Here is a 19,438-nt window from a genome sequence, read left to right on the forward strand (position 1 = left end):
TATCATTAAGTAATTAAAACTTTTTTTGAAGTAAAAGTGTAGGCAGCATTTGACCTCCATAGAATACTTAATCCTAGATTGCATCTGCTCATTAGAGAAAGTTATTGAAAAACTAAATAAGCTTCTGCTCTGGTATTGTGGTCCAGTTGCAGTCTATAGATACAGAATCCCTAAGTGTTATTGTAGTGTTTAACTTGGCCCTTCACAGATGACTTTTTTTCAGTCGATACCAGCATAAAATTAGACTTTAAACTATACCTAAATGGACAGAAAATGTGGTACTCAGATATGATACGAATGAAGAATGGCTAGAACTAAGGAATGAAAGAGTTATATGGATTTTTAGAGTTGGTGTGATTTACTTTATTAGCAACAATTCAGTCTAGGAAGGATGTTGAGAAATGTTAATGTAAATGACTCGTTTTGAATAAAGGCGTATTGTCCAACCTTCTCTGTGATGTAGAGATATAAAGCCCTAAGTATGACTCGGAAGACTGGAGTTTGAATCATGTCTTAGGCATTAAGAGATCCCTGGGAAGGAGGTTGGGAGTCAGCAGCTAACCCCATATCATTCATCCTGAGGAAGCAAGTGACTGTTTAGGGTAGCCAGTCTCTTCTGTGTATATGGGCAGAGACTTGCATTAAATAAAAAAGGCCAGGTCCAAGAGTGTGTTGTTGACAAAACAAAGCTTTCATTAGCATGTGCGTGGGAGTATGCAGACACATAGGGAGGATTTAGGATGCCCCACAGGGACACAGATGCTGACATCAGCCACTAGAGTTAGGGTAGGGGCTTTGGTACAGATGTCTACATTGTTGTTATGCCAGTGAGAGTAGAAACCACCTACAGTGCTGCCTGGATGATAGCCACCTCCAGTCATATCTCAGTTCATGCTGAGGATATACACTATGGGGAAATCAATGGGCTCAGGATTTGTAAGGAAAGGCTTTAGTTGGTACAGCCTTAAAAAGTATATAGCATAAAATGGTAAACAAAGGGGCAGAGAAAAAAATAAGAGAAGGTTCACAACATAGATGAAAGTGTGTAGACCACAGCAGATACAGATTTGTTGCGTAACTTACAGTTGTAATGTGTTTTGGAAAAATGGTTTACTAGTAAGATGCCTGTTGCAGAGTATGTATGACATATTGAAAAATCAAGACAGCATTTCCTACTTCTCACTGATAAGGTTTACTCTTAATGATAGTTTAATTCTGTAGTTTACTCCTGCACATATTCAAAAACATAAAAGAACAGCTAAACGTTCAACAAACTAGCAGTAGTCAGCCCAGAGTGATGAAGCTTGGAATCTGACTCGGATGACCCATACTGTTTTAAAAACATTGGTGCTGGATAGGCTGGTCAGTGGAGGAGGGATGTGAGTATCCATCACTGATTTCCTCATTTTAGGAGAAAGGATGCAGTTCAGCTTGCTACACTGATGACAACTATCAGCAAGTCGGCAGTCGCCTCTAGCATAGAGCCTCTGCTGTCAGTGAAGAACAACTTTGCCAGGAAGGTTTCCATGTCTGGTAGCATGCATGAACTTCCTGTGAAGCAGCAATTGCAAGCTTATGAGGATGGAAGTTAGCAGAGCACTCACAATAGGTACACTTGCACATTATCACACACTTTGTGCGAGGAATGAATGTGTCTGGTTGTCACTGTCATTGGAGAAACAAATTAGCAAACTAGATGCTAGTACTTTAAACAGCAGGTAAACAGCATGAGCATAGGGAGACTGAATAAATATGGCAATGCTTTCATGCAGGCCTGTATCAAAAATTTCAACGGATTACCTGCTGCCACCAGTTATGACAGTACTGGTAGGAAATCACTTGAGATTTCAATTAATATCATATTGGTGTGTAGACACATATGAGAACCTACATAGTAGCCTGTATTATTTGGATTTACTTTTTTTTTTTTGTAATTTAAAGTTATATTCATACAGGCTAAATTTTTATTACATGTCTAAATAAATACTTAACAATCTGAACAATCTGAACTCCTTTAAAGAATTCAGGTACTTTCAATCCTACTTTATGCTACTTCAAAGGGTTTTAAAAAGCATATGAAAGAGACATTACAGATTTGTTGTAGGCACTTAAAGAGAAATGTTTTTATAATTTAACATTGAGAGAACAACAAGCCTTTGATGAGTTAAGACTTCACTGTGCAAGCAGTAGATGTATGAAAGTGGATAAAGGACTTGGTATTGTTACAATGGACAAAAGTATTAGGCATATTAAACCCTGAGAATGAATATAAAGAAGTTTCTCTGACAGATTATAATTTAGCATAGCAAAGTATTAATATAGTACTTTTATATGTATTATGTCAGGGATATATTAGTGTTTTGAGTTTTTGTGGGGGACAAACCAAAATTGGTTAATGCTTTTTCTTGCAAAAAGCTCAGAAAAAAGCTTTAGACACTTTGTTTTGCTTCACGGTTTCTGCCTTAGATGGTTGTTATGGTAATATAGGCATTTTTCTGGACACCAAGTTAAAATACATTGTAATAGGTTAATAGGTTCATAGGTTCATACTAGGCTACCTGCCCTAGGGCATTTATAAGCCTAGCCAGAGTGTGTTTGGCTTTCGCCACCCATTTTAAATGAATTTTGCTATGCCCTTTTTCGAGGTTAGTATACTGTGCCTCTGTATAACAGTGACACAGAAGTGATACTCAGGGTAAACCTACTATCTCCCATCCACTCATCAAGATTCCTCTTGAAGAGAGTCAATGAGGGACTCTGCCTAACCTGGACTGGGATTTTATTCCAGAGTGAAGGGAGCCTCTGGGTTATGAATCTGTCCCTCCAGCATGTCCTATTTATTTCAGTGCTGAGGTTCAAGTCTGTCGAGCACGTAGCTCGATAGGATTTGGATTTTCTGAGGTGCAGCATGTCCATTAATTCCGGGTTGGACATGGCTTTATACATCAGGCACAGATCACCTCTGAGCAGGTGGTATGCCACTGAGTAGAGCTGGAGTTTCTTTAAACGGGCAGCATATGGCATCTGTTTGAGCCCTTTGATCCCCTTGGTGAGGTACTTTTGGGGTCTTTCCAGTTGCTGCAGGTGTCTGGTAAGGTACATCCCAAAAGGGGCATTGTACTCAATTATGGGCCTGATGAGGGATGAGTAAAGAGGCACGATGACCTCCCCTGATCTAGATGTGAATCCCTTCATGATTAGGTGGGCTATATAAAATGTTTTTCTAACCACTTTGGCCACGTGGTTGTCAAATGAGAGATTGCTATCAACTTGGGTCCCCAGGTCCCTAATTACTTCTTCCGTACTTAATGGATTACCACCTATGTGGTAATTTGTGGGCACTTTGTTTTTGCCAAAGGGGATGACTATACACTTTTTGGCGTTTAGCTTGAGGCCATGGCTCTGGCACCAGTTGTCTGTTTCTATGAGGCCCTTTTGTAGGATGCTTGTGTCGGCTGGAGAGGTACTAACAATTACTACTAATAATTAAGGTGAAATGATTTCTTTATGGTATAGGTTGTACGTTCTTGAGCTCTTGGAATCTGTTTTAAACAAAGAATTTTCTTTTTGTCCTGTAGATTCTGAGGTTCTGTACTCTTCTATTTTACAAAGTCAGGGTCTAGAGATGCATAGGCATGTTAGACTATTGAGATAGATTTACAAATGTGAAGCACAATGACGTGGCATGGACATCGGCATGAATTGTAAAGCAAATGTTCTCCAGTGTACAGAGCTATCCTTCAGACTGAGAATCGCATGCAGTAGTGTACTGTGCACTGCATATCATGTGCACAACTACTAATGTGCACCTCAGAGCAGATATCATAGGCCCCTTTCAGGGCCTTTTTGTACACAGATGTGTGGCAGAGTTCCTGGGAGATGTGTAGAATGCTGCATAACTTCTATTTGTAGGTGGACCTCATATGCTTTGTGCTCCAATGATCATATATCAATAGGAGAGAGCTGTGTTGGGAGACACAGTACATGGAAGAAGTGGGCCACAACAGTGAGTGCTGGGGCAGCATAGCAAAAAATGTGTGTGATATGAACACACAATTTTCAAGGATACGTGTCAATAATGGTGGTTTGTAAGCACAGAGTGCCATGTAGATGGATACCATTGTATATACTTTAAACATACCTATTAGGTACTGTATGATAGCAAAACTGATATACAGTCATGGCCAAGAGTGAGTTATTCACATTTCTGACTCATTGATCCATGATTACTGAGGACAGCTTCTTAGCCTTTATTATTATGGAGGGATCTGCTCCTGTGTTATCTCCTTTTGGATAAACATTTGTGACATCCCTGCATTGTGTGTGGACGCATGCTGACATCATTGTGTGTGGAAGCATGCTGACATTATTTGTCCTGCAACATCTATTGGCCATTTACTCTCCTGTAATATGCAGCAGTTAGTCAGTATAGTAGTATTTCTCGATTATGCAGTTTTCTCAACCAACGTATACATGTTTTTGCTTCACCATGGTAATCTGTATTACCCATCAGTTTTATAACAGATCAAGATGTTGCATTTCTGTGTAGGTACATTTAGTCCCCACTTGTAGTCATGTGCCCAAAGCAGGAGAATGTACCCCGCTGTTCTGTGGTTAGTGCATTTTGGATGATACCACCTGCTCTTATTTGCACAGCTATCCACATTTGGACTGCTGCAGGCACCTGAGGTGCCCGATGGTATAGAGAACCTTCTACTCTGTTTGTGTTGGATATGCAAATTTTCAAGGGCTCTGGTATGTGTTTTCTATCATGTACCAGCCATATGCAATCATCATGTTTGTAAGTCCCTAATTTCCTGTCTGTCAGTAATCCATCAGTGAACAGTTATCCACCTCCATTATATTTTGCCCAATCTACTGTGTTGATCAACTCTTTTTCTTTCTTTTCTTTTTAGCCACTTATAGTTACTCAATACATGCTGTTTAAACTAAAAAAAAAATCTAAATGTGTTAAAGAAAACTGGGGCATGCAAAATACTTTGAACCAGCATGATGCATATGCTCTTATTGTCTGCTTCTGTGCCTCCACATGAAGTAACTCATCTCAGATTTATTTCTAATTCTTTATCATAAAAAGGTTTACCAGACATGACATTCAGAAAAGCAAATGTTAAACAGTAGCTGAAAAGTGGTAAAGGATGTACTAAATAAAATAAATTTCAACTGGCTGTGTTGCACAGATGGAAAAAGCCTTGATGTGATGCATTCAACTTGGGACTAACCCAGGCAAAAGCGGAACTGGTAACAGAGGGTAGAAATGAATACCTAAGGTTGGTACTCCAATCTGGTAAAGGAATCCTACTTCACTGCAGTTCTGCAGATGTCTCATTTATCTGTTAGATGTGTCTGCAGTAGTACATGTACCTAAGGCATAATGATTGCCCTCACCAGCTAATAGGGAGAGGGGTTATGGCCATAAAAATGAAAACTCCAGATGCATGCCTGGATGATGGCTTCTCCTGCACCCTTTCAGCGGTCATCCGTGTAAGTTGCTACCAACAGTAGAGAGAGCTGAGGGTTTTGCAAGCAAAAAAAAAAAAAGTGAGTAATATATATATATATATCTATATATATATATATATATATATATATATATATATATATATAGTTCCTTATCAGAATGTTTTGCTGCTTTCCTCACTGAATTGCAATCTCAGAGTATGTATATATAATTAGCAGGAGGTATAGGGGACATAACCCCACACATGGGGGATACAGGCATGCTTGCCACTCTGCAAAAATGCAGATGTTGTTTTTTTTGTTTTTTGTTTTTTAACCTTGTGGGTTTTCGATGTTCCTGGTTTGATCTTTTGATATTTCCTCTTGTGAGCTTTTGTCTTTCTTATAGGGACCATATATATATATATATATATATATATATATATATATATATATATATATATATATATATATATATATATCAATAAACAAAATAAAATAAAAACATATTCCAATAAATATTTCAATAAATGTTTATGCAGTGTTCATGTGTACAGTCAGTCTCATAATAAATAATTTACACTAATTCAGAATATGAATACAAGCATTGGATACATAATAAAATAACATATGCACATTTGCAAAGTGAAACTAAGTCACAAAAAGCTTCAGACTACTTTATTTCATGTTAACTTAATTGTTAAAAGAGTATCTGCTGTGAAGTGTGAAGGTGAATTAATTTGTATAAAAAAGATGAGGCTTTATCTGAGATGAACTGGAGTAGTAATTTTAAAAAAAATTCACTGGCATTGTATTTGCTACTGAATTAAAACTCCAAGGTATCTTAATTTGTTTTGAAAACCATAAAACTTCATGACCTCTCATACAGTAAAATTATTTTACTGAACTATGGTTTACTCCTAGTATCCGCGGTGGTGCAGTGGTAGCGTTGTTGCCTCACGACAACAGGTTTTCCCGTTCGATTCTCAGCTGGAGTGCAGAGAGTGCCTTCTGTGTGGAGTCTGCATGTCCTCCCCACGGTTGAGTGGCATTCCGAAAGACATGTGTGAATGGGCATGCCTTCATTGAAGGTTGGGCATCAAGCTGGCAGTTTGGAACAGTAAAAATCTACTGCCAGTTATTAGCAGACCGGAGTTCCGCTGTGGCGACCCCTAAGCGGGAAAAGCTGAAAGACGAACAACATGGTTTACTCCTAAATAAAATGCGAATTGGCAATACATTGTACAGACAGCTTGCATTTTACTGTTGCTAAAAATAGAAATATTTCACAGAATGTCCCACTTAAATGCCACTGCTCTACTTAGCATTTAATGAACAGTATGAATGAGAAAACAAAAGATTTAGTCGGATGCCTGGATACAGTCATTAAAAGACAAATGAAAAGAAATAGATCTCACTTCAAAGTTAACCAACAAACAACCACATAAAATGGCTACAAAATTCTATACAGTCTTCCAGATAATTAAAATTCCAGGAACTTCAAAGTCTAATGATTTGTTCAAGGCATTCTGTCCAGTAATCATAAGGCATACATCTTTAGCATATAAGTATTGTGTCATTTGGTGGGTGACTCTTTGCATCTTTTTTCCAGGTAAGAAATATGCTTTCAAAATTAATAAATTATGATAGCCTTGTCAAACGTTTTATTTATGGTACTATTAAAGGTTGCCAGATCTGTGAGTATTTGTCTGTCCATCAATATACCTACATTCTTTATAACAAGTTTTGTACTTTTGAAGCTATTACCAGTGATTTCTGATATGTGATAGAATTCATAAAAATACAGTTTCATCAGTAATGCTTTACACAGGTTATTCCTTTAAAGAGAAGCTTCAGTCTTTTTTCTGATCTGTAACAGGCATTATTCTGTATATCTTAAACAGCTTCAGAAATTCTTAAATTATTATGCTCTGGTTTAAGCTAATCATATATATATATATATATATATATATATATATATATATATATATATATATTTAGGAGTGCTACAGAATCCTGAAAGCCCAAAAACCTGAAGGCCAAAATCCTGAGACCAAAATCCTGAAAGTTCAAAATACTGAAAACTCAAAATCCTGAAAACACACTGGATGCAAACACTCACTATATTCCAGCACAAGTACAAACAGAAACAAATAAAACACAAACTGTATTACTGTTCTCCAAGTATAAGCAGGGGGCAAGCCACCCTGTGCCCACCACAACCCCTGCTACTTAAATATATCAACTCCAAGATTGCACTTAGTGAAGTGAAGTACAATCTTGGAGTTGATATATTTAAGTAGCAGGGGGTGTGGGGGTGCAGGGGGGTTGCCCTCCTGCGTATAATTGAAGGGTAATATGTTTCTGTATGTACTTGTGCTGGAATATAGTGAGTGTTGGTGTCCTGTGTGTTTTCAGGATTTTGAGTTTTCAGTATTTTCAACTTTCAAGATTTTGGTCTCAGGATTTTGGGCTTTCAGGATTCTGTAGTGCTTATATATATATATATATATATATATATATATATATATATATATATATAGTTTGTTTAATTTAGCAAAGTATATAAGAAGAAATATATATATTTTAAATGCTCTTTGCTACTTCCCATGAAAGACAACCCGAGAAGTCATCTGATATCATTAAACACATTAATGTGTTGTATTGATCAGAAAAGGTTAATGTTTCAAAAATAATTTGATGTCCTGAACATAAATATTTTCTTTAAAAAACCCTGAATGATAGATATATAGGCAGACAGGCAAAGAAACCAGCATTTATTCTTATATAAAATGTAAAGTAGGTATGGTGGGTATATTCTTTCTTAGCCCTCATTCTCTGATGCTATGTCCAGCAATACAAATGCTAAAGAACATTTACAAATTTTATTTTCAGCAAATATAATCTCTAAGCATAAAGCAATGTGTAATACAGTATTATTTTTATTATTTTTTATTTATGTAGGCTTTAGTGGCATAGCATGTTGTTTGAAACAACTGTCTACATCTGAGTACATCATATATGATAAAATAAGAGATGGGATGAAGAGTCAGAAGATATAACAAATAACAAGTAATCTCCGTGGTATCCCCGAAGTCTCAAAACAACCCACTAAAGTGTAGTGGGTCCAAAAACAAAACAGTGTAAGAAACTTCTCTGTGTGGAAGATTTTCACTCCATATATTTCTAGTTAATTACTGTATATAGTTTTGACTTGTATATTTGTTTTGACTTAAGACGAGTTTACATTCGTTACTTCTACTACTATTGTCTGATCTGATTAATATATAGTGATTAACTAGAAATTTTTGAACTGAAAATCTTCCACACAGAGAATATCTCACAAATAGGCACAATTAAACATTTCTAAATATTATTTAAATAGCAAATCAGGCCAGTAATACAGTTGCATCACTTTTGAATGCAATTGTATTATCCTAAATGTTTTTTACTGTACAAAATGTACTTGTATGATTGCAAAGTATGCTGGGTGTGTTACTACTGATGTGTGTATGTGTGTGTCTGTGAGTATATATGTACATATGTGTGTGGCCATCCAGGAATCCTTCGGCCTACTGAGGTTTATATTTCTGTCATGTTTCCCATCACCAACAGGGATATTCTGACTTGTATACCCTTAGAAACCTAGTTCACTGTGCCTAGGAGAGCTGAGAAGATTTACCCCCATCATTCTTCACCCACCACTGGAATTGTTACTGCACCCTAGAGGTTGTCTGAACTTGGGACACTGATATGCTATAGAAGTGCCAAGGCCACGTCTATAGTGAATCTTTTGAACTGCATACAACTTCACAGAAGTAATGTTGTCAAACATTAGCTTATTATGTTTCAGATGTTGAATCCCAAAGTAACACAGCTGTCTTATTGAAGGCCTTCAAGTAACCCGTTATTCAGAACACTTAGTAACAGATACCACTTTTCATTTTTGAATGGGAGCAAGCATCTACCCCACCAGACATCTGTCATGGAAGTATATCCTGATACTTACACATGCTAAGTCAAAGACTTCAAAAATCATGGAAAAATATAAGAAAATTAAACCTTATATCTAGAACTATTTCACTCCCTTTGTGATTGTATGTTTTCACAGAACATTTGATAAAATGCCTGCCGCACCACCTTAATAATTTATGATAATCCTAACCTTAATCCTAAACTTAATCCTGCACCCTAACCCCAATCCTACACCTTACTTTAGAAAAACCCTTTCCATAAAGCTACGAAGACATTCAGACATACATCACATACAGGAGTACACACACAGCACTAAATATATTTCCTTCCCTGGCCCTTACTCTTAACTGTAACTCACAAACACTTGCAAACACACTCCCTCCCCTAATACCAAAACTTTCTGTAAATCCCAGACTTGTACTGCCCACACACACGTGATCTTCATAATCTTCCACCTTTAAATGTCTTCAGCACCTGACACAGAGTGCTTTGCATTTTTAAGTGTGCGTGCGTTCCTGCATACATATGGGTTCCTTTCATTCTTTTGTTCATTCAGTTTCTTGACTAAATGAACTGCAGAGGCATTAGGCTGAATGGTGAGTAGAACAGACATTCATTTCCTTGGATGTATAATTTATAATAACAGGTAAGTGGATTTTGTATATATGTGTGTGTGTGTTTGTATGTGCGCAATTATTCAAGGGTTAGGGAAGAGAATAGATGTAGTGGTATATGCATCTATGTGTTGGAGAGTGTGTGTGTGTGTGTGTGTGTGTGTGTGTGTGTGTGTGTGTGTGTGTGTGTGTGTGTGTGTGTGTGTGTGTGTGTGTGTGTGCGTGTGCATGTGTGTGTGCATGTGGAGTGTGTGTGTGTGTGTGTGTGTGTGTGTGTGTGTGTGTGTGTGTGTGTGTGTGTGTGTGTGTGTGCATGTGTGTATGTCTGTGTGAGCCTGTTTACTTTAGTGGTAGTGTCACAGAAAGGATATTTTAAGTTAAGGTATAGGGTTAAGGTTAGAGAAAGTGTCAGGTTTATGGTTATGGTTAGCATGTATTTCTAAGGTAGTGCAAGGGAGTGCAAACTTCTGATCCTTTACCTTATCTTTAAAAAAAATATCTATAACACTACAAGTAATCAGACATATTAGACTCTAGTGTTAGGAAGAGTTTAGTTTTAAGATCATAAAAGGAAATTGCTTTACTTTTGTTATCTTTACTGTGTTAGATGTTTTGATTATTCAGTAATGCGATTTTTCACTGTATTGCTTCTAATGGGTTGCATTCAGTTTTGTGATATGACAGTGAATCACACTATAACAATATTTAAACATAACCACACATAGCTATAGATAAATAAATATATATATATATCTAGGGGAATGAATGGAGAGATGAAAAGTCAGCAAATAAAGGAGAGTAGTAGTGCTGAAATTGAATTAATCCTCAAGTCTTGGTGAGTACCTTCACAAGGTGGACCCTGTTTTTCACAATACCTCACCAAGGCAACACTGATATATAGACTGTATTTATATAGCATATATCATGGACAGAAGTAGGTCAAAAATTAAACAAGATAGCTGGGTGCATAAGACTAAGGATAAAAAAGTGCCCAATCCTAGTAGAAACACTGGTGCCAGGACTGGAAAAAAATGACAGTGTACAGTCCTCAAAATATGGAAACATTCCTACAATGGGGCCAGGCCCAGCGGGAGTATGCCCCCCCCCCCCCCGCCATTGTAGAAGTAAGTAGCAGTCCACAAAAATCACAAAAACTGATAGGCCAAAGAAGAGCCATAAAGGTGATAGAGTGGACTATTGAGGATAAGAAAGAATTTATGTATTGTCACCATTATGCAAAAAGCCCATACTTTCCAGATACAAGATATTCAAAAAGATTAAGAGAAAAATTAGAGGAAAGAAAAATACTTCCACAAGAAAAACTGTCAGAAGCTTCAAATAAAAAAATGTAGTCATTAATACAACGTATTTTTGAAAAATTATACAGATCAAGAAACTTTGGAAAAAGAAGCATCTGAGGAAGTGCTAAAATATAAACAAAACCTAGATATTTTTTAAAAGTATAAAAAGGAAACATGGACATGGGAAACAAAGCAGGATTTGATATGATGCAATATTTATGCAAAGGCAAAAGCCAAATTAATCACTATAAAGAAGGCAGCCACTAAGATAGTCAAAGAGAAGTACAGGCAAAGGCATACACACATGGAAATTTTCACAATAAAAAAGTAATATCATAAAGATAGACTGTAGAAAAGCAGATTAGTAAAGCAGAAGTAAAGAAAAAATTGAAGTTGAAGTTATGGAGTGCCTGCGAAGTAAAGGATTTGATGTAGAAGGTCTAACACAGGTCACAGCATGATGGAATGAGTCCCCAAATTATGGAGAAACAGGAAGATCAGGAGATGTATGAAGAAGAAATATGGACATGGGAAAGAAAAAAGAGTTAATATGGTGTCATATGGAATCCAGACTCAAAAACTTTACAATACAAAAAATAAGAAGACAAAGAGGAAAAATAAAAAAGGAGATCAGTAATAGAGGAGTTAAAGAAATAGCAACTGAGGTTATGAAGTACCTCCAAAGTCAAGGATTTGGTGTAGAAAATCGAATTCAGAAAGCTCCACAAAAGGATAGAGCAATGGAACTCCAGATTAAGTGGAAACCAGTAGAATGGGAAGCAATTGGTCGGGCACCATATGAAGATATTTTGGAGCCTTCCATAGAAAATGAGTATAAACATTCACCTGAAGCTGGACAGCAAGTGAAGGAACAGGAAACTGTAGAAACTCTGACACAGTTAATGTTGAAAAGTGATAGGCCAGTGACTTCTTATATGACAGAAACGGGTGACGCAGGATGAAATTGAAGAGATTATGCCACAGGAAGATGCAATAGAACTTCTATAGAATGCTCACAGGAAATGAAAAACAAAAAATGTGCCCTTAGTTTAGAAGAAAACAAGCTGAGAGAAGAGATGCTTGACTTAATAGAGAAAGATAGACATACTAAGATCAATGAAAGAAATAGACTACAGAAGGTCAATCAAACCGAAAAAGTCAGAAGTTTGATAAAACAAATGAACACAATAATTAGGACTGTCCATAGAGATCCATGCGATATAACAGAAGTAAACAAGATATATTACTGTGCACCTAAATTAATAACTGATAAAGTTCTACCACAAGGACACAGGGTAGTGAGTGAGGGAAAAGGGGAAATATTGAATAACATCATGGAAGTATCAAATAAAGAAAATAAAGCAACTAAGACAAGAAGTGTCATTGTTAGAAGAATATAGAAGAGGGAACAGATCAACAAAAATAATTAGAAAGATAGATGTGATAAAAGCAATGTGCAGTATTAGAACAGATCAGGATCTATCATGCACTATAGAAAATAACAAACAAAAAAATCTCAGCACAGACAGAAAAACTTAGAAGATAACAGATAAATCTAAAGGAAAAGTACAAAATAAGCAATTTATTGATGACCCAAAAAAGTTTTATAGAGGTTTGGGAAACTTAAAGTAAAAGGAATTGAAAGACCACCAAAAAAAGAAGAAATAGATACATTTTGGAGAAGTATCTCTGAAGATCCTGTGGAACATAACAGAGATGCTAAATGGATAGAAGAAATAAAGGAAAGAATAAGAAATCTAAAGGTACAGGATATAAAATGGGATGAAGTAACAGCCAGAGTGATTGATAACAAAGGCCTCAAATTGGAAAACGCCAGGCCCAGATGCAGTACCTAACTTCTGGTTAAAAGTATTAACATCTTTGCATAAAGAATTAGTCATGATTAAAAACTATTTATATGCTCACCCCAAACAGGCACCAACCTGGCTAACAACAGGAAAAACAATGCTCCTACTTAAGAGTGAACCTGGAAGCTACCCTAAAACATATAGATCAATAAATTGCCTTCTGATGACATATAAACTATACACTGGAATTGATGCCGACACAGTCTGTAGTCATTTAGAGGAAAACTCAATTATGGATATAGAACAAAAGGGCAATAAAAGAAAGTCATATGGAACAAAGGATTATTTGCTGTCATAGTGGAGAACTATAAAAAGGGTAATAATTTAAGTATGGCATGGACTGACTACAAAAAAGCATTTGACAGTATCCTACATTCATGGATAAAAGAGTGCTTAAAAATATATAAGTACACCCTACACTGATCAATTACATTACAGTGACCATGAAACAGTGTCAAACCACTTTGCAATTAAGCCATGATAAAGGACAGATTATTATTCCAGGGATAAAAATTCAAAGGGGGATATCCCAGGGTGACTCTCTTTCTCTATTGTTTTTTTGGCTGGCTTTTACCCCATTAAGCGGTCTGCTTAACAGATTAGGTCTTGGCTATAATTTGGCTCCCAGAAAGCAACAAAGTGTAGTCTTCTCATCTTCTCTTTGTTGATGATTTGAAACTGTATAGCTCATCAGATAAGGAACTAAAAGTACAACTGCAAGTTGTCAAAACTTTTTCAGATGATACAAGAATGTCATTTGGTCTTGATAAATGTGCAAGAGCAACTTTTAAATCAGGAAAACTGCAGCATCAAGAAAACATCAGTTTGGGACAAGAATGTGATATAAAAGAACTTGAGCAAGAGGGAGTGTAAAAGTATTTGTGAACTGATGAAAGATCAACAATAAAACATGAACAAATGTGAATAAAACTTAATACGGAGTACTTTAGAAGACTTAAATTAATCCTGAAAACAGCGTTGACATCTAGGAAAAAAATCCAAGCTGTAAACCAATTTTCTCTTCCTGTCCTAACTTACAATTTTGGAGTGATTGACTGGCCCCAAAACATGTTGGATAGATTAGATAGGAAAACAAGAAGGATGCTTCATGCTCATCAAATGATTTATAAAAATCAGTGCATACCAAGATTATATATTCTCCGTTCTGAAGGAGGGATAGGCCTCCTTGAAATTGATTAAATGTACAGATCTGCAATTGTGGGACTCCACACATAACTGTTGACTTCACAAGACCCAAATGTAGTGAAAGTTTTGAAACATGAGGAGAATAAATCTAAAATGACTTCCCTGCTTAGGCTAGCAGAAGCATATCAGTGTCAAGCAGGAATAGAAATCAAACCAAAAGTACATAAAAAACAGGCAGCAACTGAATGTGCCAAAAACAAAAGAAAGAATATAAAGTGAAAGACAAGATGAGAAGGCAAGAAATGTGGAGAGAATATAGTTGCAAGTATAGAAAACTTCTGGAAGAACCTCATGTTGATCAGGCACGAAATCAGGAATGGTTAAGGAGAGGCAAATTCAAACCAAGAAATGAAAGGTTAATATTGTGGCAGAAGGTAGTGGGCTACATATACCTTGGTTTACAAAGTCCATTGAACATGTGGGAGAAACAGACAAATGTAGGTTTTGTAAAACCGAATTGGAAACAGTTGCACACCTCATTGCTGGTTGCGACATACTAATAGTAGAAGGACTGTATACTCAAAGGCATAATAATGTGGCGAGACTGTTGCACTGGGGATTGTGCAAACATTATGGTATTGAAGTGGCTGAAAAATACTGGAAACATGATCCAAAAAGAATCACAGAAAAAGATAAAATCTACATAACATGGGATCATCCATTGCCAACAATTCAAAAGACAAATGCTAGAAAACTGGATATAGTGGTCCAAGAAAAGAAGACAAAGTAGCATTGATCATTGAAATTGCCACACCCAGTGATTACAGTGTCCCATGTACAGAGAGACACAAAGTCATAAAATATCAAGATTTGCAAGCAGAAATGAGAGCAATGTGGAAGAAAGATACCCAGATAGTTCCAATGGTAGTAGGAGCAACAGGTAAGAGTCTACAATCATATTTAGATATGCTATCAATACATATAACTCCATACGAAGTGCAGAAGGAGTCATTACTGGGCACATTGCGGATGCTGCGAAGAGCACTTTTGGCTGACATCAAAAAGTGAAACAATACTAATTTCATCAACTTTAATCGTACTTTGACTTAGGAATGGAGAAATTAAAGTTAGAGACCATAGATAGATAGATGTAGATATATAGACATATAGATAAATATGTACCTGTGTATAAGTGCTTATTTTATTAGATATACATTATTATCAACCTACTTTTTCCCATATTCTGTATAGAGTCAGGATATCATAGCAATTGCCTCTACTTCAGTGCCATTCTTCTGCCTTTTTTTGACAATCATGCCTGACTTTTACAGATCTTCTGTCACACAATTCATCCATCTCTTTACTGGATGTCCTCATTCCCTCTTGGTTTTCTTTCTGTCACACCTAGATCTTCTTTGACAAATCATCTTTTGCATTCTTGCTGCTGTACCTAAACCACTATAATCTGTAATAATTCCTCTTTGATCTTCTCTGCAATTGGAGCTACTTTGGCTTTTGCTGTGATGTCATCATTTTTTCATCTATCCAGCAGTATGCATCCTAACACTGGTTTAACGTACTTCACCTACATCACCTCTAGCTTACTCAACTGAACTGCCTTCACTGCCTGAGTTTCTGTACCATACAGAAGTACTGTCTGCCCTATTGTTTTGTATACCATGCTACTGAGGTTTGTTGGAATTCTTTTGTCGCACAGTACCTGTGAGATGCTGTGTGTGTGTGTGTGTGTGTGTGTGTGTGTGTGTGTGTGTGTGTGTGTGTGTGTGTGTGTGTGTGTGTGTGTGTGTGTGTGCACTTGTTTACAATGTTATCTGCAGATGGAAACTTTATTTTCTAAACTGAAAAAATACAAGAGATTTTTCTGCCATCATATAGCAGAACACCAGTCCTCATTTTCTTTCATATTGGTCATATTTACCATCAGCAAAAGGGCCATGATTTATTATTAGTGAAAATCGCAGTTCAATTATCATTTTAAATTGTTGAATTCTTAGTCTGTGAACTCAAGCATGGTAGAAATAGAGGAGCCAGATTCTGTTTGAAGTAAATGTCTTTTAAAAAAAGCATCACAGAGTATTTGAAAGCAGTCCACTAAACATGCAATCACCTTATGCCCTATAAACAATACATATTTTCATTATGGAAGAAGTCAGAATATACATAACGGAATTATACTCAGTTCAGCAGAATTGCACTGCAGTTCCTTAATTTTTCAGTTGTGCAGGATTACACAATGGTCATTTGATTTTACTGCAGAACAATCTATCTTTAAATGTGGATTTTTGCAAAGCTGTTTTGAACCACGCACACTAACAATGTAAGACATAAATTGCTCTCACACACTAACTTTGTTAAGATGTAAATCACTCTCCTAACATGGATAGGATTTTAGCTGCTGTCTTGCTCACAAACAAATAACATTATTGCTTTACTCCTTTCTCCATAACTGGATGGTAGGCACACTGTCAAATTACCCATGTTGTTGCATTACCACACTTTTTCTCAGGCCCATAGTGCCTTCCTACTCAGCTAATACCTAGCCTATATGTTGTTTTATCCTTGGATGCCATTACTAGTTTTAAAGTTAGATAGATTAAAGTTTGTTTCTCAAGCTTTTGACCAACTGATCTTCAAGAAGTTTGATTTCTTTAACTGCATGATGAGGTATTTTTACTTCTCATAAAAGTGATATAATGATTTTAAAGACTGTTAATAACTTATTTATTCTGCTTATATAGGGTAGTTATTCTGTAATTTTTGAATGCATTACATAATATATCTGTCATACAGTTTAGTAGTACTGATAGTTTTATTTTATATTTTTTCCAAGTCTGTGATAGCTCCTTCAATCCTGTGTTCCATATGTAAGCTTTTAAGTAGAATTGAATCACAAATTGGCTTACTCTGGGTAACATCAAATTTAAGTAAGCGGTATGAAACAAAACATGATTACAATTCATGAAGACTTTCCAAATAGTAACCAATATTCATTTCAGGTTATCTGAAAGATGCAGAATGCATTGTTGCCTTCAATAATGTGGCATATCACTGATGAATGAAATGGTGCATTGAACTCCCTGCAGTGACAAGACTTGAATTAGATTGACTACAATATATACATTTCTGTCTAAATACACCTGAGTCAGAGTTTATATTATTCTCTACCTTTGTCCGCATTAGTCAGAACAATAATGCTGATCTTTTCTTACTATTACTGGTGTAATCGCTAGTTAAACATGAAGTTTCAAAAGCAGGGACTATAGCAGTTGTTTTCTTGAAACACTATAAATAAACTGCAGTTCTGCATTTACTGGCCATCCAAGTGTTCAATATTTTCTATATGATAATATTAGTATTAGTAAAGGAAGATTGTCAAAGATTATTTGTTTGACAGGATCTGTGACAATATTATTATTCATTAATCAGACCCAGTCTAGCGATTTTTAGTAAATAACACTGCTTTCTTTTCCTAAAATGTTTAAATTAAACAAATCTTCAAAGTAACATGATCAGTTTTCATCCCTGTTTGCTGTATTTATAAATATACTTTATGATTTACACAGATGAATGGTATTATGAATGTGTCTGATTCTTCAAACTTATACTTGGCTGTCTTTCTTTTCAGGCAAATTTCTTCTGTGACTGCATTGAGGGATATGTTGGTATTTACTGTGAAGAATTAAATGCCTGTCACATTAACCCTTGTCTGAACAATGGGTCATGCACTGATATACAACAAGGGAAAGATGGCAAAAACTTCACATGTTCTTGCTTGCTGGGTAAGAAGCAAAGATTACTCACTTATGTCACATATGCTTTAAATAATCAGTAACTCATAAATATGCATGTACAGTATTATCTGTTGCATTCAGTTTTAAATAAAAACAGGCTTTGTTCACTTTTGTGTAAATTAGCAGATAATTGTTCTTCTTTATAATGTGCTGAATGTTTAAATAAACAGCACATGTCCCAAATGATTCCTTGCTTATCTTTTGCTTAATTTTAGGTTGTTGAGTCAGCTGTGAGTCTCCTAGAATTCACTTTTGTTAACTGCTAGCAAAAAAAAAAAAAATCCTACGAGGCAATGACTAAAGCAATGTGTTAATATAAATAAGTCCATAAATTTATTTTTGTCCAAATCCAGTTGCAAAGATGGTTCTAAAGTTGCATTTCATGGTTGTTTTGTAGTTGCAATATTTCATACTAGGATGTCAATTCTTGAGCAGAACAAACACTCGGGTCTGTAATCTTGGCCCTCGCAGTTCACTAGTGCAGTCACACTATCACATGATAAATCACATGTTGCTTTGTGTTGCTTTTTAACTACAAGTCCCTCAAATGAGTTACACAAAAGTACCAAAGGAGCCACATTAACTCTTAGTCATCAGAGAACAGTCAAAAAGGATTACAAGGCCATACAGTGAATTGCACAAATTATTTTTTGTATAATATATACAGTACATGTAGCTCTTTTTAGCAGTAAAAATAACACATATAATCCATAGTCCTAATGTGCTATGTGAGGTAACAACATTATGAGCACAACAGAAAGTAGAATAACATTGTTTTAAACTTCCAGTCAAAAGTATAATTTATATCATTTAGGCAAGTCATTTGTTTCACCCAAAAATGCAAGAAAGTATAACCATCTAGGGTCTGGGTGTCAACATTTGTGCAACATTGTATCTGTAAACTTGTCAGTGGCCAGTTCTGGAAATGGGGGGAAGAGGCACCATAACACAACAGCCATACAGATGTAGCTTGCATCTAAAGTCATGTTTTTTATTCTTAGCATGCATGCCAGCCTTAAAAATAACTTATGAAGTATAAATGGCAATGCTGAGTCATAGTTCTGAGCCAGTGTGGTTCCACAATGTACACAGATTTATGTCCTACATTAATATGTCTGAACATGACGATATGAAGAGCACAATGAAAGCATTGATGTGGCAGCCCTGTGCAGGGACAACGAAGTGTATGCACCTGAGACCCAAGTTTGGAAATGGACTAAGTCTGATAGTCAAGCTGGATGGGGGGTGGGTCACAGAATGGA

General features: G+C 36.1%; 1 protein-coding gene across 1 annotated transcript in view; it reads left to right on the plus strand.

The window, feature by feature from the left end:
* Window positions 1-19,438, plus strand: part of DNER (delta/notch like EGF repeat containing) — a 1,500,171-nt gene that overhangs the window by 784,037 nt on the left and 696,696 nt on the right. The window contains exon 6 of the mRNA XM_044070411.1: window positions 18,011-18,164. Within this exon, the coding sequence (XP_043926346.1) occupies window positions 18,011-18,164 (154 nt within the window). The remainder of the gene's footprint in view (window positions 1-18,010; window positions 18,165-19,438) is intronic.

Source organism: Protopterus annectens, chromosome 4.part1 (genome assembly GCF_019279795.1).
Source record: "Protopterus annectens isolate FY-2018-M chromosome 4.part1, PAN1.0, whole genome shotgun sequence".
Classification (NCBI taxonomy): Eukaryota; Metazoa; Chordata; order Ceratodontiformes; family Protopteridae; genus Protopterus; species Protopterus annectens.